Source organism: Erigeron canadensis, chromosome 9 (genome assembly GCF_010389155.1).
Source record: "Erigeron canadensis isolate Cc75 chromosome 9, C_canadensis_v1, whole genome shotgun sequence".
NCBI classification, from domain to species: Eukaryota; Viridiplantae; Streptophyta; class Magnoliopsida; order Asterales; family Asteraceae; genus Erigeron; species Erigeron canadensis.
Window position 1 is genome coordinate 6,209,829 of NC_057769.1, and position 24,062 is coordinate 6,233,890.

The window sequence follows — 24,062 nt, forward strand, 5'->3', positions numbered from 1 at the left end:
ATCACACTAACATACACCAGTCAACTTAACCTACGCTAATCCTGCTTCCCCGCGCTAACTTACACCATCAATGCTAACCTACGCTATTCACTCTCCTTGGACTGGCTCATTACTCAAAAAAATTCATATAAAAACCACAATTTGTTCATCAATCAATCATAATCATCACCTCCAAATCACCTCTCTCTAGATTTTCTCTCTCTACAAGTAAGTTTCATCATCAAAACTCTGATTCTATTGGATCTGTTTGTCATATCTTTTTACCTGATTTAATCAGACTTTATACACACACATATACATATATATATCTATATATATATACATGTAATTATTATGTTAAGTTTAATAAGTTAGAAAGAATACATAGAATCTGTGTATGTAATGAGACGGCGTTCACCGGTGAATATATCATCAGATCAAATGGAAAAAGGAAATAATAATAAATCACAAAAATCTCGTGTTTGTGTGTTAGGTTTTCTCTGTGTGTTATTTTGGGGATTTTTATTATATTTTCATTTTATTATAATTGGTGGTAGATCTCTTCAACTTAATAGCTCTGTTTCGTATGATTCCGTAACTCCGGAAGCTATTCCGGTTGTTCGTCGTCCCATCGAGACTAGTTTGCCTGTAGTTGAACAGCCCGATACTGATAAGCCCGAACCGGATCGTCCGGTTGAACATAGTAATGACATGAATAAGGTATTTGGTGATAAATTAGATAATGTAGTTGAACCTACACTAGATCAAGTTGATAAGACGGATGTAGATAGGACGGAAGTTGATAAAACGGACGTAGATAGGAGGGAAGTTGAGCGTTTTCCGTTTATGAAGGCAATGAGGACGGTAGAGAATAAGAGTGATCCGTGTGGAGGGAGATATGTTTATGTACATGATCTTCCTTCTAGGTTTAATGAGGATATGCTTAAGCAATGTAGGAGTTTAAGTAAATGGACGAATATGTGTAAGTTCACGACGAATGCTGGACTTGGACCGCCATTGGAGAATACTGAAGGGGTGTTTTCGGATAATGGATGGTATGCAACGAATCAGTTTGCGGTGGATGTTATTTTTAGTAATAGGATGAAGCAGTATGAGTGTTTGACTAATGATTCTTCGCTTGCTGCGGCTATATTTGTGCCTTTTTATGCGGGGTTTGATATTGCTCGGTATCTTTGGGGGTATAATATATCTATGAGGGATGCTGCGTCTCTTGATCTTGTTGATTGGTTGCAGAAGAGACCCGAGTGGGGGATAATGGGAGGCAAGGATCATTTTCTTGTTGCGGGTAGGATCACGTGGGATTTTAGGAGATTGAGTGAAGAGGAAACGGATTGGGGGAGTAAGCTTTTGTTTCTGCCGGCTGCTAAAAACATGTCCATGCTTGTGGTGGAATCTAGTCCGTGGAATGCGAATGATTTTGCCATTCCTTATCCTACTTATTTTCATCCGTCAAAGGATGCTGAGGTGTTTGCGTGGCAGGATCGGATGATGAACTTAGATAGGAAATGGCTGTTCTGTTTTGCTGGGGCACCTCGTCCTGATAATCCGAAATCAATTAGGGGTCAGCTTATTGATCAGTGCAAAAGTTCAAGTGTTGGAAAGCTTTTAGAATGTGATCTTGGTGAGAGCAAGTGTCATTCCCCTAGTAGTATAATGCAGATGTTCCAGAGCTCAGTTTTCTGTCTTCAACCACAAGGTGATTCATATACAAGAAGATCAGCGTTTGACTCAATGTTGGCTGGTTGCATTCCGGTCTTTTTTCATCCTGGTTCTGCGTACACACAATATACATGGCATCTCCCAAAAAATTACACAATGTATTCTGTGTTTATCCCAGAGGATGATCTTCGTAAGAAGAATATAAGTTTAGAAGAACGACTAGGTCAAATCCCGCCGGAACAGGTCAAGAAGATGAGAGAGGAGGTCATAAATTTGATCCCAAGGCTGATATATGCAGACCCTCGTTCAAAACTACACTCTCACAAAGATGCATTTGATGTATCTGTTCAAGCAATTATCAACAAGGTGACAAGATTGAGGAAAGACATCATTGAAGGTCGCACTGATGAAGATTTCATTGAAGAATTAAGTTGGAAGTATGCTTTATTAGATGAAGGCGAGTATGTGGGCGTTCATGAATGGGATCCCTTTTTCTCTAAACCAAAACCGAATGATGGAAACAATGATCCAGATGGTTCTGCAGCAGCAGAAGCAGCAAAGAATTCTTGGAAAAACGAGCAAAGAGACCACTCATGACCAACTTCCACTGCGTTGAGCAGCACAAAAATGTGACGGAGGTACGTTGGTTTAAAAATTTAAATGTCGTTGATACATGATACTCATATTAGAGTTTACTATGTAGTTTGTTGTCTGCCCATTCAGTGCTTGAAGCAGGAAGCAGAGAAACCATAATTTTGCTACTAATATATAGTTTTTTATTGTCTGATTTTTGATTCTTTGTAATGATATTCATATACACATTCTGTTACACGAACTCTCGATTCTCTTACATATCACTTAAACAAGAATGCCAAAGTAAAAAGGTTTACTTTTTTTAATTGTATCTTGAGCTCTATCGGTTTATTTACATCTTAGATTGTCATTTAGAACACGACATAATCATTATTTTAATTGTCGAATGTTTAATTGCATAGATTTGTTACTTTAGACCATGAAAGTTTAAGTCTTTTTATTGTTGAATGCTTAGTTGCAACTGAATCTTTTTCTTAAACGCGCATAACCGGAATGAAGTACGCGTTGATTTTAGTTATGTTTTATTTCCAACATTTGAATGATTAAATTGCTCTTTCTTTTAAGTAGCTTAAATAGGAACGGGTTAAACATATTGAAAGTTTTCTCCAATGTAAATAAATGCTTAAAATCTCAGGAATGATTTATATTTAGAATTACTATTGAATAAATCTGAATTTAAATTCTTGCAATCATAGTAGTCTTAAGAGTTGCATATCGTAGACAAAAAGTGTTTTGGACAATGTTTTAAATACCGGTATAAACTCATCGGTATTACTGGTATCGGAGAATCCTATGCTATTTTAAGCCTGGTATTTTTCCGGTATTATTCATATTCAATACCGGCCGGTATTCCTGGTATTTCCCCCCGGTAATACCATTCCGGTATTTTCAAAAAAAAAAATTGCATTTTTTTAAAAAAAGTTATTTTTATGATACTTTGATATCATTTTTTGTTATTTGTGAACTTTAAAACTTATATTTTGTTATGAAATACCTATATAGTATTATTTTCGAGTGAATTATAATTGTATTACGACTATTTTTGTCAAATTCTAACCAGTTTTGTAAGATTTTTATATAAAAAAAAAATAAAAGAAATTAAAATAATTGTACCAATCGGTATTTTTGATAATACCGATAATACCAAAAAATTTTCTGCACCGCTATAACTAAAATCCAGGCTTTTAAAACATTGGTTTCGGATTAACTCATTTTTGTGCCAAAAATTATCCATTTTCATTAATTACCTAACCCGCCCATTCTATTAAAATATAATAGTTCACCGTAGTATAGATTTGCCAGTTTAGACATTTTTTTGACATTTTGGGCTGCCGGTTATTAAGAAAGCTGTATGGGCTATATCTGATTTCCAGGCTGGCAGGCTGTAAACGTGTATAACACTACCTTTTGACTTTTTGTTAGATACAAAATCTAACTTTTAGTGAATTAAGAACATTTGACTTCGCTTACTGGATAATGGTTGAGCTTTAGACTGCTGTTTTCAAATTCTTTTGGTATTCAATTGTTACATTAAAAGAGCTCTGTTTCTTGATGTATTATATTTTGATAGAACTAAATTAGCATATCATATAAGAAGTTAATTGGTTTACAAGACCATTCTCGGGATGGTTTCACGTATAGCTCTTTATAAAATATTTCTTTAATTTTGAAAGTGTATCTAGACATAGGTGTTGTAAGGTTTTTTAAAACCATTTTCCACAAATACTATATGGTTGTTTCAGGGAGGCAGAAGCAGCTGTTAAAGGGCTCAACACTCATTCAACTCAACACTCATTCAAAACTTGCACTTTTTCTTCACTCGCTAGAGTATAAGAAATGAAAGAAAAGAAATAATGAAAATGGTAAATATAATATAGTTCACCCTTCACTGTAGTATCGACTCCACCTCATGTCTCAGCCGGTATAGACCCATAAAAATTTTTAACCGGTGTTGTTAAGGAGAAGTTTTTTGTTCGAACCCTAATCCTAATCTTTATATATACTAAAAGACAACTGAACTAATAGCTTATTAACCAATCATAGCTTTCAATTTTAACAACTTGAAAATTGATGATGTCATCATTTAAATATTTACATGATTTAATTTAATTAGTTTTAGCGGTATAGTTATCAACTAAGTTAATTTGGATATATCATTCAAAACTTAAAAACAATTAAAACAAAGTACGTTGTAATCGATATAAGACTTTTAATCCGACTGAAAGATCTTCAACAATATTTAATGATTCGTTCTATCTATAACATCCACTACCCATTTAATTTAGAATATTAATTTGAATTTTTATCTAAATCTTTAAATAAATTAATTTTAATTTACACTTTTTTTCTTACTATTCATCATAAATTACTTTTTTCTTCGGGAGACAAGTATATGTTAAAATCCCCCATGACAAGATGTTTAACAAACAATTCCAATATATTAAATAAATAAAAAAAACTAATATATATTCGAAAAATAATAACTAATATATATATCTGATAGAATAATAACTAATATTCATCTTAATATTACGTCGTATCAAATAAAAAAAAAATTAATTAGTTAAATATAAATCACGTTTAATATAAATATATTAACATTTTAAAACTAATTGTATTTTTATCCTTTTTTAATTTACCTAATATTGTCATGACACATATATATAATTTTGTCATACTCTAATTGAAATATTTAAGATATGTTAAATCTGAAAAATATACTATTTCAAATAGTGTAAAATAAATATGTAATATACAATGTGTAACAATAATACAAATAAAATGATACTAACTTATTATGATTTTTTAATATTCCAATACCGTTAAGTATGTCATAATCCACAACTTTAATGAACATATTATGATTTTATAATATTCAAATATCACTAAACATGTCACAGTAAACAATTTCGATTAACATTTTTTTTAAAAATATTTCAATTTAAACTCAAACTTTTAATACATAAACCTTTTTTATTACTAAAAAAAGTAAACTAAATTTGGAATCATGGTAAATTAATATCTAATATTGATAACATCGTAAACCCGTATATTAGATACGGGCCTAAAATCTAGTATATAATATAAGACAGTTAAACTAATGACTTATTAACCAATCAAATCGCTATTTTATCCAATTGATTATCGCTTATGTCATCATTTAGATTAACTACAAATTAAAAATACTAATAATCATTATCCAAATATATTATTATATTAGTATTTATATTAATTTGTAGAAAAAGTCTTATTAATTTACACTTTTTTGTTTTCCATAAATAATTTACACTTTTTAGTCCCGAATACTTAATTTATATTTACTTTAGCCATCTACTTAAGAGAACTTTTTAAAATTTACAATCATTTAATTAATTAAAAAAATTTCAACAGACGAAATATTGTCTACAAAAATTTATTTGATAACCTAATGACTTATTAACAAATGTTGGATTAGATTTTTATAGATTATAAATATTAATATTTGGTTTCATATTTAATATAAACACAATTTGAACTCTAGATACATATCTCAAACATAATAATTGATGATGATATACAACAAAATTATCCTAAACACAATAGGAATCACAGAATATAGGACGATCATAGAATAAAACACGATTTACAACAAGGGGTTACTTAAATACTAAATCCAAATCAATATGAACTTCATTCAAGATTCATTCCATCTCTCAATAAAAAAGGTACATAATTTTTTCCTTTATTATGTATTAGTTTTGTGTATTAATGTTTAAAGTTACAGTTGTCACTCAAATTAAGAGTCCTAATTATTGTTATCAAAGAATATAAAAACAGTCATAATTGTTATCTAATTATCATAAGACAAGTGATTGATAATAAACTTATTCATGTTATGGGCACACATCATGATCAAATAAATATACCTGAATTTCAAGTATAGGATCACAAGTATGTTTATATTTTAAATTTTAATAATCTTTCATAAGAATATCACATTATGAGTACAACTGGTTTCAAAATATTTTATAATAGAGCAATTATTATACCATGTGCCTTTTGGAATGACTACGGCAAACAATTCCATCAATATGTCTCAGCTAATAATGACCGTGACGAACCTATATTATTGTACTACAACTTGTAAAATATAACTCTTAGAACGTATATCTTCAATAAGCTTTAATGACTTAAATGTATGAAGATCTAATATTAAAAATATCGTAAATCCGTGTATATGAGTCTAAAATCTAGTTAAAAAGTATTGTTGACAAATTGAATTACTGTCCAATCAACAGTTCTATATTTTAATGATTCATGAGCCCAATAGTAGCCTCGCAGGTAGCTACGATGAAGCAACCTGATCCACAATGTTAAAACATCAATAAGGCCAATGAATCAATTCTCTCATGGGCTGGTTAACCGTGACGGGCCTGACAACTATTCTTTGCTAGTTTGCTTGCATTATCCTCACCAGACTGAATGAGTTAGCCCAGACACAATTTCTTCTTCATCTTCTTTTAACTAATAAATTCAAAATCTCACATTCAAACATGTAAAACTTCAAGAATGTGTATATGTTATATGGTTTCAACTTTATAGCTTGACCCTCATTTAGCATATATATAGTGCTTTTGTATGGGTTGGAAGAAAAATGATCTTGTATTCGAGTTATGGTGTGTCCTGGTGTTTATATGAATGGAATTCTTGGCACCTTCGGGCCTCCATAGATTTGCGTCGTCAACAGTTTCGAGTGTCTGACACACTATGGTCGAAGGGGAGGCCCAGTTTGCTATGGAGTCTTGAATTTTAAGAGAGACTTGTTATATAAAACTTAAGTTTTGTAAAAAAATATATGAAAATACTAAAAGCATGTATATAAGCTGGTACATATAACTTTGGAAGCATGTATATAAGCTAGTACATATAACTTTGGATTCATGCATCACCATACCCTACTAAGTTTAAACGTTGGTTGGAAGCTTCTTGTTTTGTATGGTGGTGGTCACTTTGAAAGTATATAAATTTGATCATTCATCAGGCTAGTGACAAATCGTGTGGAGACGTCCTCCAAACCATTATTTCTTTGTCTTACTTTTGGATTTCAAATCATTATAGGAAATCTAGTTTAGCTGGCAACTTTGGTAAATGAGCGGTGAGCCCTTCTCTTTTATTGTAGTTTCTCTAATATCTTGCCGGAGCTTAGTATTTATAAAATTTTAGCTGTTCAAAAAAAAAAAAGCTGGTACATATAAATTATATGCTTAATTTTGTACGTCACTAACACTTCTATGTTGTTTTCTAATTCATTTGTAACCATGGGCGATATTCAACATTTAATATTTGACATTTCAATCCTACTAGAATCAATATTTCAAATCTTTTAGGCATATCCAAAACTAATAAACTTTTACGGTACTTGTACTTGTACAACATTGACACGACCCATTAAAATAATGATAAGTTTCAGATTATTATATCGAATTTCCCTGCTGCTACTGAGATTTCATAAAGACAATTGATTGCCAAACAAATTTGTGTTAGTTAAATGTTAAAGCGTAAAGGTATGACCGTTGGCAAATTGACTCACATGAAGCATGTATATTAGAGCTGATAAATTGGGTACTGTTTAGACACGATAAAATTTGTGATAAAAAAAATACATTCGGCAAAAAAAAATTTTATTTTAATAATTACTTTTAGCATTCTAGGGAAACATTTAACATTTCTAGTAACCAGTCACGCTCAAACTATCAGAGTCAGGTGTTACACGAGTCGTTTTCATGTTTGATAATTGTGTTAATCACGCATTCATGTTGTTTCTAACATATTAAACGTGATAAGACACTATTTGACAGATTATATATATATAGGGAAAAGGGAATATAAGGCTGTCCGGCACCTAAGCTTAGGTGTGGAACCCCTCACATACTAATATTTTATTATTTCTTGTTTAATGAATAAATGCATGGGCCCCCATGATTTTTATGGATTAAAAAACAATATGTGAGTATTCTACACCTAAGCTTAGATACCCGACAGCCTTATATTCCCATCCCCCATATATATATATATAGAAAGTTTTCTTATTTTCAAAACTATAAAAAATCTTATATATATATATATATATATATTGAAATGATACATTAGGAACTTCAAAAATTGAAAGGACCCTTACAGATCTTTTTTAAATTAAACTTATTCATTGCATAACTGTTTACATATATTTATATAATTATATAATTGTTATAGATGTTAACATGATTATCGAGGTACATTTGATCACTAAGTATCTCATAAAGCATTTATTGACATATGCTCATACATTACATATGTTCTATGTACATTTATCAACTTGCATGCATATGCTCGACTTGTATACATATGCTCATGACATTATTCATGCATGTATGGTCATAAATCCATGTCTCCATATAATTGTATAACAGATAAAAATCTATGTCTTCAAAAAACAATCACTATATAAATAATTATCTATGGTAGAGATTGATTTAAAAATATCTAAAAGTTCTTGTAAATTTTGAGGTTCTTAACCTAACTTTTTAACTATAGACAGATGGTTGTAGTAGTTAACCAAGACAAAATGATGCACGTAGTAGCGGCATCGTGTTGTCCCTTAACATCCAACTTCATCAGGTGAGTAATTACATAAATAAATAACAATTTAAGGTATGTGTTGCATAACCCTAGTCCCGGTACTTTAATTGGATATCCATTAACTCATCCTGTATGAGTCATATGATGCCGGTACAATACCTCCATCCTAATCCCTACATGATTTGGGCACCCTGAAGGATCGAACTCGCGTATTTAAACTTCACATGTAGGTGTAGGCTTCATTGGTAACGAACACCTTAAAGGAATTATTTTTTGTATCAAGCAGGGATCGAACATAATACCTTAAGGTTATCAAGTGTTTTCTTGACCATTAGACTAACTCTTTCTTGGTTAAATTAAACTATATAATATATATGTGACTTAAAATGAATTCATTTTAATAGCATACAAATGAAATGATGAAATTGGTTAAAGTGGTAAATTGTAGTGTGGGCCAATTAGTGTCGATACTCCATAGTCCATTAAGCCATATGTCAAGCACCCTAAAGTCTAAAGAGTCCCAATCCAACTTTGTTAGCGCGTATGCTTTCGGTTTAGTTGGGTTGCAGACCCACCCGCAAAATGCATGTGTGTCATGACCGGTTGCAGTGTTGCACCATTACTTATATAGACAGCTCCACTCGGTTGAAGTTAGGCCCGCAATTTGTTATCAAACCTGTTGAAACTAGTCACCTAATAGTTGAAAACCGAGTCATATAACTCGACACTAAAACTATCTTCAATGCTAAGGACGCTTTGAGCTGTCACATCTTACAAATCCTTATACATCATTATAAATCCTTCGAATCATATAATTTTATATCCAACCATACAAACATCCTTACATATATTTACATATCCTTTAACTCAAACTAAAAACAAAAATATATTAGGTAAGTACAAGTAAGGACATGTCTTTAGGTAAAGGCATCCTTCAAAAAATCCTTAGTTTTTAGACAAACTTCAACGACAAAGGATATACAAGGACACCTAAGGGCACCCCATTGGAGATAGTTTAAGGTATTTATGTTAAAAGTTAATGATATCCAATCTCGGTCATAAGCAAGGTTTGAGAGAAGTGAGATGTAAAACTACAAGGGTATGTTTGGTTGGATGAAATGAGGATGGAGAAATGGAAATGCTTACATTTCCATTGTTTGGTAGTACATGAGAGATTGGGTGACGGAGATTTCAATTTCCCGAGAAAAGCATTTGTTCACAATTTGATTTCCTCTCCATTTGTAAAGAAAAGCATTTCTCCTCATTTTTAAAGGACAAATGTAAGACACGGAGATATCATTTCCTCAACAATCTGTAGCTTAAAACAAAGATATAAAAAGTCCAAACACGTGACTTGCATATTTCAACTATCTTTGTTTGTTTGAATGATAGACTCCAAAACTTATCTTCACTTTTTCTTCTTACACTTAAATTTTCTCTCTTTCATCTATTTGATGCTTTTTTTCATCTTTGCAGATCAACGTCCCACACTTTGTGTGATGCATGATACAAAGGTTTTTGATTATTATTACCTTTTATTTTTTTCCAGATCTATGTCTCACATATTTTTACCTTTTTATTGTTGGCAACTCCCGTTATTGTATCTACTTCATTTTGACATTTTGTTTGGAACTTTGGATCATTGAATCAGAAATATATATATCCTTATCATCTTTAATTGAGTGGTCATTAATCCAATAGTTTTGAGTGTTTCATTTTTCTCCAGCGAAGATCAAAGATTTTATTTAAGCTTTCATATTATTTTATTTTATTATTAATAGATCTAAACATGGAACTTGTTTGTTTTGAAATTATTTGTTACTGGCCAAGTTATTTATAAATCATTTTAAATTGAAAATTTTAATTTATATATATATTTCTTAGTTTTATTCATTAAAAATTTATAAAAATCTAAATTAAATTATTTTTCATTTCATTTCTTTGATTGTCACCAAACGAGATAGTTGATTTCTTTGCTAATTTCATAGCCCAATTCCCCACTATTACCAAACAATGGAAATCATTGAGTTTCTCACCTAATTTCATTTCTTTGTATTTTATTTCTGTGCATCATTTCATTTCTCTCAATTTCTCCCTACCAAACGTACCCTAAGATGATATGTAGAACTTTAAAAATTAAAACGAGGAAAAAACTAAAAATGGTTGAGTTTTAGGGAAAAAAAATAATAAATAAAAAAAATCAGGCTTTAAGCTTTTGCCATTATGAATCATAATCGGTAGAATAATATTATTAGTCATCAACATTCAAATTTATTAATTTTCTATTTTGGATATATATTTTTACGGAAAACGTTGGTTATTGGTAATTAGTTTTTTCCTAAGTTGGTAATCAAACATCAATGCCTAGAGTTGAACTGTGACATTTAGAAATACAAAACCTCCCACCTAGACCATTAGACCAAGAGCTCATTGACGCTGTTAATTATTATTTTTATTTATTTGAAAGGCTAACATTGATGTTGATAGTATTTAACATAATTAGAACCAGAAACTTATTGTTATTATACACACCTAAAGCGTTTATAAAGCTCATAATTTCTTTTGGACATGGCATTAAACAACTGTTAACACAATTAAACTCAAACCTTTTGGTATTGATGACATCTAAGGGTCGCAAAATGAATTGGATTGATCATTGATCCATTAAGTAATAAAAATGTAAATAGTTACAAATGGATAAAGTGTTCTTTATTCAGTTTATTTAGCCTAGAGAGGAGAAACGAGGCTCATTTGAGATATATTTGTGACTGTTTTTAAGCCTTTCTCTAATTATCCTTAAGATGTAACCTATTGATCACTAGGCTACTATTTAACTAGACTACAATTGTATTGACTAGTATATATAATTATGAGTTGTGAATATAGACAAACATAAACAAGCAAAACCTGGGACTTTTATAAATTTGCAGTTCAAAATAAAAATAAAAAATAACCTGGGACTTTTGGAGCCTGTTATGAAATAAATGTATTAGATATAAGTGTAAGTATATTGTAAGAACAATAAATGATGGAGCCCTATGACCATCAATAACCTTATGACATGTCACATATCAACATTCCCATATTCCCAAACAAACATCAATGAACCTCTTCCGTTTGAAAGAAAGAAAAGAGAATCACAATGTTTCATCACTTTTTTATATATAAAGTCAAATATCAAACTTCCATACAATATAACCGAATAATGTACTATAGCTATATGATATCATATGTACTATGACCATTCATTGAGTGATTGAGGTAACTCAGACCTTTTGTATTTGACTTTTTGTCTTCAAACAGCTTTAATTTGACTAATTTATCTTGCATAAAGTTAATATCTTTTGTTAAAGAATTAGTAGCACCTTACTATTTTAGGCATTAGCAAGTGTCACAAGTTGAAGTCTTGAACATCATTTTGCTAAAGAAACATGGATACCCCTATAACTCTATAAGTGAATCATTGGATATTATGAGTATAACACACCAAGGCTCTATGTCATTGCCATTAGTTTAAAGAAAAAGAAAAGAAATAAGGAAACATAAGAGACCACTATAAGTGAACCATTAGATATTATGATTTATGAGTATGTTTGGTAGATATGAGCTTGAATATATGATTTTCATAAGCTTAAGCATGAGATTTCATGAAAAAATTGATCATAAGAGAAAATCAATGGCTATTACAGAATTTTATACCTTATTTATTCATAAACTATAAGCTACAAAAGGTGGTTAAGAAATTTTGCATACTAATACTTGAATATACTAAATTTGGACATTTTTCATTTTACTTGCTTACAACTCATTGCAGAGAAAGAAAAAACAAAAACCTTTTGAAAAAAAGTCTCTTCCTCTTTTAAGATTCAAAATTAGGCTTATTTGTCTCAGTATTATTTACCCAAATTTTGTTCATGTGGTGTAATAAACCCAACCAAAAAACATCTCGTGAAAACAAAGCTCCCCACAACACACTTACACACACACACACACACACACACACACACACAATCAAATACTACTATGTAACAAAAGATCCTCGTGATGAAGAGCCCTTAATTTTCACGAGTTTTATCCATTCGTTTCAGACCCCATATCTGAATTCTGTTCTGCTTTTCGCACATAATAAATACTACACTTTCCATGCAATATTTTCTTCACCAACAAACACATTTCACATTTCACTACTTATTACAACTACAATACAATACAATGGCATCCAAAACCTTCATTTTTTGTACAGCCATTTTACTACATTTTTTTAGCATCCAAACTTATTCTCATCAACTCCTCAAAACCTACATTGTTCAACTCCATCCCAAAGCAATGTCTCCCTTGGTTTTCGCTTCCAAGCTTCATTGGCACCTTTCGTTTCTTGAGGAAACCATCGACGACGAACCTTCTTCACGTCTTTTGTACTCTTACGACTCATCCATGGAGGGTTTTGCAGCTCAGCTGTCAGAACACGAGTTAGAGGTGATTCGTAAGATGCAACATGTGGTAGCCATAAGACCAGACCGGGTGCATAATGTTCAAACTACTTATTCTTATAAGTTTTTGGGGTTAAGCCCGACAAATGAAGATGGTGCTTGGGTTAAGTCCGGGTTTGGTCGAGGATCGATCATCGGAGTACTTGACACCGGGGTTTGGCCCGAAAGCCCGAGTTTCAATGACCGAGATATGCCCCCTGTTCCTTCGAAATGGAGAGGGATTTGCCAACAAGGAGATGATTTTAATTCTTCGAACTGTAACAAAAAGCTCATAGGTGCCAGATATTTTAGTAAAGGGCACCGGGTTGCTTCTTTGTTTCCAACTGAAAATGAAGTATCTGAGTATGTGTCGCCTCGGGATTCACATGGACATGGGACTCATACCGCGTCAACTGCAGCGGGGTCCACGGTCCCAATGGCGAGTGTGCTCGGAAATGCAGATGGGGAGGCCCGGGGTATGGCACCAGGAGCCCATATAGCCATATATAAGGTCTGCTGGTTTAGTGGATGCTATAGCTCAGATATATTGGCAGGAATGGATATGGCAATCCGCGACGGGGTTGACATCCTTTCGCTATCTCTTGGTGGGTTTCCACTTCCTCTATATGATGACAGCATTGCGATTGGTAGTTTCCGGGCCATGGAGCACAAGATATCCGTTATATGTGCTGCCGGGAATAATGGGCCAATTGCAAATTCGGTTGCCAATGTGGCTCCATGGGTTGCAACTGTTGGTGCTAGCACACTTGACAGAAGGTTTCCGGCTGTGGTTCATATCGGAAATGGAAAGATTCTTTATGGAGAATCTATGTATCCTGGGAACTTCCACCCGGGTGCCCAAAAACGACTAGAAGTCGTTTACTTAACAGGTGGAGACCGAGGAAGCAATTATTGCTTCAAAGGTTCTCTTCCGAAAGATAAAGTACAAGGAAAAATGGTGGTTTGTGACAGAGGAGTTAACGGGCGGGCAGAGAAAGGCCAAGTTGTGAAGGAGTCTGGTGGTGCTGCCATGATTCTGGCAAATACGGAGATAAACGAGGAAGAAGACTCGGTCGACACACATGTTTTACCGGCGACTTTGATTGGGTTTTCTGAAGCAGTTCAACTAAAGACTTACATCAACTCTACAAGACGACCCATGGGTCGGATAATATTTGGGGGAACAGTAATAGGTAAAAGTAGAGGACCTTCGGTAGCTCAGTTTTCATCACGGGGACCAAATTTCTTGGACCCCGTAATACCTAAACCGGATGTCATTGCACCCGGTGTTAACATTATAGCTGCTTGGCCACAGAATTTGGGGCCATCCAGTCTGCCACAAGATAATAGAAGAGTCAACTTTACGGTCATGTCTGGAACATCTATGGCATGCCCTCATGTCGGCGGCCTTGCAGCTTTGATACGTTCTGCACATCCAAAATGGAGTCCTGCAGCCATCAAATCAGCCCTTATGACTAGCACTGATATAACGGACCATCATGGCAAACCCATCATGGATGGTAACAAACCTGCAGGGATTCTTGCAATGGGAGCTGGACATGTGAATCCCGAAAGAGCGATAGAACCAGGATTGATATACGACATTACTCCAAATGAGTATATTATGCATTTATGCACCATAAAGTATACAAATTCGGAGATTTTCACTATAACTCACAGAAATGTTAGTTGTCCTGATATCATGAAGAAGAACAAGGGTTTTAGCCTTAATTACCCTTCCATTTCTGTGACTTTCAAATCAGGAATGACTAGTAAGATGATCAAAAGGCGTGTTACGAATGTGGGAAAGCCTAGCTCAGTTTACACAGTTAAAGTGGTGGCACCAGAAGGTGTCAAAGTACGTGTCAGGCCAAGAAGACTATCGTTTTCACGGTCAAATCAGAGTTTGAGTTATCGAGTTTGGTTCATCATGAAAAAGTCATCAGGGTCCAAACGAGCTACACTTGGTCAAGGGCAATTAACATGGACGAACGTAAAGGACAGTAGAATCAAGATTCGAAGTCCTATTCTAGTTACAAAGTCATCTAACAAAAAGGGTAGTCATAACAATAATTAGATTTAGCACTTACAGGTCAAGATGATTTGTTTTTCAAATTTCAAAAGTATTGTTGTATTCTTTATCAGTTGATAAAGACTCAGAAGAGTTGTAATAAGAATGTACCATTTCACTTCATTCCTGTTATTGCAAATCGCATAAATGAATATACGAAAATCCCCCCAAATCCAAACAAATGACTCAACCGAACTCTACAAGTGTTCTTTCATCATATAAAAAAAATGGAAATTTTATGAATGAGAAGGTGATGTCAGTTGACAGTACTCACCTTAGGTCTGCCTATGCAACTAAATGATATCTCAAATGTGTCATATTTCGGATGACCGAATTACAGTAAACAAAAGCACAATGAAAGCAAGAGTGTAAGAAAAGATGAGTGTGAGAACAGGGTTGGGGAAGGGTATGTATATACATTGCCTTATTTTAGCTTTTAACGAACTGCAAGCCGTTCACATTGGCATAACGTTCCATGAACCTCATGAACCTGTCCCAGTCTCGTGGAGTCCGCATCACATACTTTGCTTCAATCCCAGCTGGTCTTCCATTGACGAATTTTGCACTGACATCAACTGACTGGAGTGTCCCTTCATCATCAATCATGAAAAATCCAGTAATATCTCCAACTTCACCAGATGAGTCAAAAACCGATGGTTCATCAAACTTGAAAATAGCCATACCGTTAGTCCCATCCCTTGATTTTGTTAGCTTCACATCTGGTATAGTTTGTTCATCTTTACCTGGTATGAACTGAATCGACGGCTTCACCATCTTTATAGGAAGTGTAAACGTTCGAGAGCTTTTGAGATTCTTGGAATGCCCTGAAAGTGGTATGCTCAATGCCTGACCACTGAATGCAGAACGCGAACTGTGACAAACCACTCCTGATGTCATCCCTATACACAAACAATCAAAGATGCATCAAGCACAAAATTTTAAAAGACATTATCATACTAGAACACGCTAGAGATATGGGTTTGATCAGATTGACTCTGGATAATTCTTTGACAGTGATAGATTCATTGTCCTTGGGTAACATCCCGGGGGAATAAATGCCTATGGTTACACTAAATCACTCTAGGATAACAATAAACAACATTCATATTTCAGGCAAAAAGCGTAGCAAAAACGCCGGAGATTTGTAAAAGGTATTAACCAATAACCATTCTTAATAGGGATATAAACGAAAAGCGTTTGGTGAACAGTCGATCGAGAAGTTCGTTTGTTAAGTACATGTTCCTCAAGTTAAATGAGCCAACACGAACATATGTTTATCTCATTTGTTTATGTTCGTGAACGTTTATGAACCCTTTTACCTAAATTAACCCTATACAATTAAGATACTTAACACCTAACAAACATGATTTACCAAAATTACACTTGCTGAAATAAATTACAGCATCTATCCTCAACTCCTAAAATAACCACCCCTTTTATATAATTTACATAAATCAAAGCACTAAAAAAGATGATATACTGAAGGTATTAGTATCAAAAACTGAAGATATTACAAAAGGCGGTTTATATCATTTTTAGAGAGTAAATACTAACAACAACCAGTGGCGGAGCTATGTGACGCCCAGGGTGGTCATGGCAACCAAATATATATGAATTTCTATACTTCTAGTACTATTGTTATATATCTATTTAGTTTAAAGATAATTGGCAACCTCAGACTTGTGCGAAATAATTTTGTAGTTTAATTTTACGCTTGTTAGTATCATAAAAACTGTACGAGGGAGGTAAGATGTAGATAGTCTTATCTTGGCCCAGAGAGACTTTTCTCTATAAATTATTCAGGAATGACGATTTTTTTTACTACAATGTACGTGGCCTAACCAAAAAAACAAAAAGAAGCTGCAGGGTTACCTGAAAGGAAACGAGGTTGATGACAAGAATGAGAAAGTGGTGATGAGAAGGCAGCCATAGTTTGCAGAGTCGCCATTGTTTTTGTTAATTAGACACAAATCATATACATACAAAATATATATGTAAAGAAGAAGAAAAGAAAACCAAAAAAGATAGTGTTTTAATGAGATAAATTTATGGTGGGAGTGAGTGTTCAAAGTGTTTGTAGCAGGGATTGTTGGTGTGTGCAAATGTTAGCCATTCAGTTTTTGGAGGGATAAGGGAAAATTTTACTTCCCCTTTCTTTACCAAACATTACAAAACAATGAAACATTATAAACGTAAGGATGTAAAAAAAATTAGAATTAGTGCATTATAATTATAGTGGTTTGTTTATATAAATCCCTAATTATCTATACATCTAAAGGGCTGCATCTCAGCCCTTAGATCAAACTAATCAATGGCTGAGATTAGCATTTAACTTACAACTAAAATTATACACGGAAGGGTAGTTTCGTAAATTACCTTTCATCCTTTATCTTCTTCCTCCGCCTCCCAAAATACACACGCACACAGTAACCAACACCAACACACACTTAAAAGCTGCGATTCACACAGTAAACACATACACTATTGCTCTCTTTTTCTTTCCGGCCATTTCTACCCGTTTATCATGTCTCTTTGGCCATTATTTTCTACCGTCGATTATCTCTATCTGTTAATTATGTGTCTCCGACAATTATTTCTACTGGTGATTATCATTTCCATCAGCAATTCCGTCTAATTCATTAAATAGATAACGGAAAAGTGATAATGATGATCCGATCTACTCTATTTCTTTATTTATTCATTATTTTTTTTATTTTTTATTTTTCATTTTGTATGATTTTTTAGGTTTTTAGTTAATTTTTTTATGTTTTGTTTTTTCATTTCTAATTTTATTGTTAGAATCAAGTGATTATATAGTGTTATTTAGTTTATGTGTAGAATCAAAAATGATTTTGTATATTTTTGTAAGTTTTCTGTTTTTATTTTATTTTAATGTTCATAATCATATTTGATTATGTATATAGATCTTAGAGATTTCTTTTTATGTATCTGTATTTGTAAAATCATATTTGATTATGTAAAATCATAACTTATACAAGATCAACTATTGAAAATCATATATGATTATGTAAATGAGTTTCTTACATTGAAACTTATTCATAATCATAAATGATTTTTAAGCATACATTGTGACATACCCATACAAAATCATATTTGATGTTATTACAAAGAAAAATATTTAAAATCATTGTTTAGAATCATATATGATTTTCTATATGCTTTCCATACACAATCATAACTTATACAAGATCAACTATTCAAAATCAAAAATGATTCTACGTATACATGGGTAATACTTATAGAAAATCATTTATGATTCTGTATAGCACAATGTGACGAAATGAAATCAGTTTCTTACATTGAAACTTATTCATAATCATAAATGATTTTTAAGCATACATTGTGACATACCCATACAAAATCATATTTGATGTTATTACAAAGAAAAATATTTAAAATCATTGTTTAGAATCATATATGATTTTCTATATGCTTTCCATACACAATCATAACTTATACAAGATCAACTATTCAAAATCAAAAATGATTCTACGTATACATGGGTAATACTTATAGAAAATCATTTATGATTCTGTATAGCACAATGTGACGAAATGAAATCAGTTTCTTACATTGAAACTTATTCATAATCATAAATGATTTTTAAGCATACATTGTGACATACCCATACAAAATCATATTTGATGTTATTACAAAGAAAAATATTTAAAATCATTGTTTAGAATCATATATGATTTTCTATATGCTTTCCATACACAATCATAACTTATACAAGATCAACTATTCAAAATCAAAAATGATTCTACGTATACAACTTATACAAAATCATAAATATAAATTATATTTCATTTTCTATTGCTGAAATACATAAATATAACATTGTTATCATATTTGTTTCACAACAGATTATATAACTTTATTTCACAAACTATTTCCATATACACGACGAACCCTATAATTTCTTGTTCTTAGATAGTTCTCTTTTATTTCCTTAATGCTATACATGCTTTTATACTCATTTGCCTCCTCAAGTATTTTTGTCGCTTCAGTGTTAATGTCATGTGTCAACATCTTTGCGGCATACTTTATTCTCAACTTCACAAGTACTTCAAGCTGATCCTTGGATTCGACTGGAATACCACAATTTCAATTTTTTGATTGTTGACCAATAAAACATTCCATATGTCGCATAAGAAAAACACCACAGTCAACATTGTTATTTTCTGTATGCCATTGAAGATCTAGTTGTTCTGCTTGGTATAAGTCAACAATATTTGACAATGGATGATTCACATTCTTGAAATACCTTGAGAAGTGATAAAGCTATGCAAATATCAAAAGCAAATTTAGCTAATTTTATAAAATTAAATAAAAGAGGGTTGATTTGATTTGTACATACCACGGTATCGCACACGTTCTCATATTTGTCTTTGAAATCGGAAGTTGAAGTGATATTGTCGATAATATGAAAGCCATTTAAATCATCTGTTATCTCCAGAACCAGAAGATAAAAATGTTGCCCACGACAGATTGGGATAAATATCTATTTCATAGTTTAAAGCAAAAACAAAATAAGTTAGATAAACAATTAAGAAAAATCAAATTCAAATGAATGGAGAGACACACAAATCTGTACCATACCATATCGACTTCTCTAAATGACAGTACATCAGGATCATTATTAAAAAAGTTCTCCAAATTAGACTTAAAAATCTGGTGAAGCACATCCTTATTTTTCTTAGAATGCTCATCAAATAGTTCATGTGTCTGTTGAATTAAAAAATCAAAGAGTTTTAACTTTATATAATATAAAACTTTTAATATTGATTAATAGATAAATAATTAAACGTTACAACTTACAAAAATACATGTAGTAAGAAACACCCTTCTTGGTGAATATTGATCCTTGAATCTTTCTTCATAATTCAGTATTCCTGACCAGCAATCAACAACTGGAGCTTCTATATATGATCCAGGGGCTAACGATTGAAACATATATGCCATTCCAAACGGATTTCCATATACACCGTTAGTTTTGAAAACAATTTTACTGTAAGAAAAGTAAACAAGGTAAAAGTTTAGCTACTCAACAAAAATTTATCTAGTCAACAATTAATTTATCTAAACGAAACTTACCAAAAACTGTCCTCTTGTGTAATTGAAGAAAACATATTCAACGCAACCACTAGTTCAAAATAAACTATACGTGTAGAGGTAGGGAGAAACCTCCTATTAACATATGGAGATTTTATGACAGGGGCAACAACTTCTAGAGGATTATTCAACGGCGAGTTTAAAGAAAATTGAGATAATAGTTGGAATGTTGGATGGGACAAGTTTACAACATCCTTATTTTCTTCTTTTTTATTTTCTGATTGATTCTTTTTCTTGATTTCCAATGAAAGTCTGTTCATAGTTTCAAAAAATTCATCCTTATTTTCTTCCAACCACTGTAAAAATTTTTCTTCTTCTTGATCATTCTTCTTAACAATTGACTTCTTACCAATTTCATTACAACCTGAATCTTGAAATAATTCATTCTGAACATTATTTTCGCAGTCTTCTTGATTCCGGTTATTCTGATTTTCAGATTCATATTCATTTTCAAATTCAAAATCTGCTTCATCTGAACCAAGATTAACTTCAACTTCATATTCTTGACTCATATTGTCAATTTTTTTCCTATTTAAGGTTGCACCATGGTTTTCTTTTTTAAACTCAAGTTCATTATCGTTTCCAATTCCTTCTCTGTCCAATATATTAGTCACATACAGATCCACATCTTCTCCTTCTTTAGCTAAAAACTCCTTCACAGAAAAAACATCATTGATCTTCCAGTATACCTTTTGCAAGCTGGCATCATCTCCATAATTTTATTTGAATTCTTTGATTATATCCAACAACAACAACTTCATCTCAATTATAGCATCTAGCTTATAATCAATTAATGTTAAACAATCCTACAAAATTAATTGATAAGAAAACTATTTAAAATCAGAAATGATTTTACACCTAGAAATGGTTTCAATAGAAAGAAATTTATTCATAATCAAAAATTATTTTACGTGTACATTGTGATATCTATATAAACAAATATATTAAAGATCAAAAATGATTTTACTTGTACATTGTGATATCTATACAAACAAACATATTAAAGATCAAAAATGATTTTAAGAATAGAGTGTACCTTTTTTCCAAAAGCCAACAAATGTTCCGTTGAACCAAAATCTTCAAAAGCATTCTCTCTTTCTGCACGATATTTTAAAAAAGGAGTCCAACTTTTGAATATAGGTCGTTGTCGACAAACAGGTAGCCCTTCAGTTTTTGTACGGTCAAGATAAAGCAGCTAAAAAAAAATAACACAATGAAAAGTTTCAGTGTCAAAAAACACAAATACAATATGGATAACAAAATAAACTTACAGTTAAGAAGGTAAATGGACCAGCATATGGATTTGTTGCAGGACTCTCTCTGTTCCAATTATTTTTACTCTTTTGTAATTCATTCAGCAAAAAACCAATCCAATCTATGTCAGAAATAACTGTTTTACTTGATATATGTTCCAAAACGTCATACTTAACGAGACCACTGGTTTCGCATCCTATCATTGTATTGGCAAAGAGCATTAAGAAATTCATCTTAAAAAATTCATCAGTTGCTGTAACACCCCGAGCTAGGGCTCGAAATATTACGGAAATCATATAGCACAAGGAGGGATTATCGTAGGCAACTAAATGACATTAATGAATTCGGTGAATCCACAACAAGTCAAATATTCAAACAATGCACAAGGAGCAAATGACCATCAAAGTTTACAAAAGAGAATTCTAGAGATGGCTATCGATCCTAAGCATTAATCCAAAAGTGGGCGTATGAATCCTTGATCCATAAAGTCCATGCCCGAAACCAAAAGCTACACCAGATCATGCATCACATCCTTGAACCACCTGATTACCTGAAAAGTGTTCTACAAGTCAACACGAGGTTGGTGAGTTCGTAGTGGTGGCCCAAGATGAACCACCGACCATAACCACATGTCATGAAAACAAGAACAATTATCACATACAAGTAGTCTTACACGTCATCCAACCAATGCATCACTATATAACAAACGTATAAGAACAATCAATGCAATGTCAATGCCATGATGTGAATGATATGCATGCCAAACCAAAATACATATAATATGTAGGGCCATTATGCCATCTATGCAACGATACTCACAGGTCATCACCATGACCATTGTGGCATCTCAAAAACGTCGGCGAATATACGTCTATAACCCGGATGACCAACACCAGTGTATACGTCTATACCTGGATAAACACATTTGTCTCAACAGACAACCAAATCATCTCAAAGCAACCAACACAATGCAAGCCCAACAATCCATCAATCCAACATCCAATAACCAACAATATGATCAAACTATACATACATACACTTGAGAGGGCTTGCTTTCAAAGAGTCCTCGATGTTTGTATACAGGGTGTACCAGCGGCTAACCCTCCACATCTCAAACCTTTTGAACGCGAAGTCGACTTCCATGTATGTACATCTAATCTAAATATAACCTTTCTCAATACCAACATACACAAAACATTTCTATTAGTCCCAACTATCACTAGATGGGTGCTGAAGACACCTCTATGTCGATGGTGAGTGAACTTTGCAACACGATCAATTAATCTGGATGTGACCAGTTTAGTTTGATCGTGTACCAGGTTAACTGGAATTAAGTATTAAAGTGACAGAATGTTAATACATGCAATAATATAAATGACGAGCATATAAACTGGTGAGACAATATGTAATTTTCAAGTGTATTTTATTTATTACTGTTTAAATAAAATACAAGGTTGTTGCGGAACCAAGATAATACAAGAATGTAAATATCCTAACAACCCATGAATTACAATTGATCTAAACTTGGAAATTCTCCTAAACAATCGAAACACTTAGAGTTGTGAAATGTTTCTTTTTATGATTGAGAGAATATTGCACAAGTTCACCAATATTGCAGAATATTTGTATTTGCAAAGTTATTGAAACAGCTTGTGCAAGGACCTCTATTTATAGTCGAAGATTGAGCATGGGGATCTCAACTTCGATGTACAAATATGGTTGACAGCACACAAAAGTATTGTTTAAATAATCCTTTGTGTGTGTTAAATAAAGTAAGACAAAAGGTTACTTTATTCAACCACTCTACATCTTTGTATCTTTATCCAAAGACAATATCATTGTCCGGTTAAAAGGATGTAGAGTAAAAAAGGTCCTCCTCGTAATCAGTGTAAAGCTTTGTAAGAGCATTTACACTGGAGGATTCTCCAGTTGATTGATCTGGTAGATTGTCAACTGGGCTTCGCTGCCATTGCCAATCTCTATTTTCCATTTGTTGTCTTTGACTTCAACTGGAAGGTCTTCAGATTCTAGTCGTCTGATCTCAACTGGAGGAAGTCATCAGTTGCTAAACCTGTACAATGCAACTGGACTTCTAATATTTCGGACAATTCCTCATGCTCTCCAGATGTCACTGGAGAGCTCCAGTTTAGTTAAAACTGGACCTAACAAATTCCCCCTAATTGTCCTGAAATATTGTCAAGTATTTTCAAACTTGTTTCTATACAAGTTTAAGTTTGAAATACTTGAATTTGATAAGACCTATTAAGTTTCCAAGACATTTT

The 24,062-nt window shown here is 32.6% G+C and overlaps 3 protein-coding genes across 3 annotated transcripts; 2 read left to right on the plus strand and 1 right to left on the minus strand.

Moving 5' to 3' along the window:
- Positions 1-242: 242 nt before the first annotated feature.
- On the plus strand, positions 243-2,558 carry LOC122581474 (xyloglucan galactosyltransferase MUR3). Its single transcript, XM_043753705.1, has one exon. It carries the CDS (start codon positions 382-384, stop codon positions 2,254-2,256), a length of 1,875 nt encoding a protein of 624 aa, XP_043609640.1. The 5' UTR covers positions 243-381; the 3' UTR covers positions 2,257-2,558.
- Positions 2,559-13,027: 10,469 nt separating this feature from the next.
- LOC122581553 (subtilisin-like protease SBT1.2) lies at positions 13,028-15,513 on the plus strand. Its single transcript, XM_043753784.1, has one exon. The coding sequence runs from the start codon at positions 13,063-13,065 to the stop codon at positions 15,394-15,396; it is 2,334 nt and encodes a 777-aa protein (XP_043609719.1). The 5' UTR covers positions 13,028-13,062; the 3' UTR covers positions 15,397-15,513.
- Positions 15,514-15,586: 73 nt separating this feature from the next.
- LOC122581554 (photosystem II reaction center PSB28 protein, chloroplastic) lies at positions 15,587-17,475 on the minus strand. Its single transcript, XM_043753785.1, has 2 exons — positions 17,263-17,475; positions 15,587-16,289 (listed from the first exon to the last, which is right to left on the minus strand). Exons 1-2 carry the CDS (start codon positions 17,336-17,338, stop codon positions 15,820-15,822), a joined length of 546 nt encoding a protein of 181 aa, XP_043609720.1. The 5' UTR covers positions 17,339-17,475; the 3' UTR covers positions 15,587-15,819.
- Between the last annotated feature and the right edge of the window lie 6,587 nt (positions 17,476-24,062).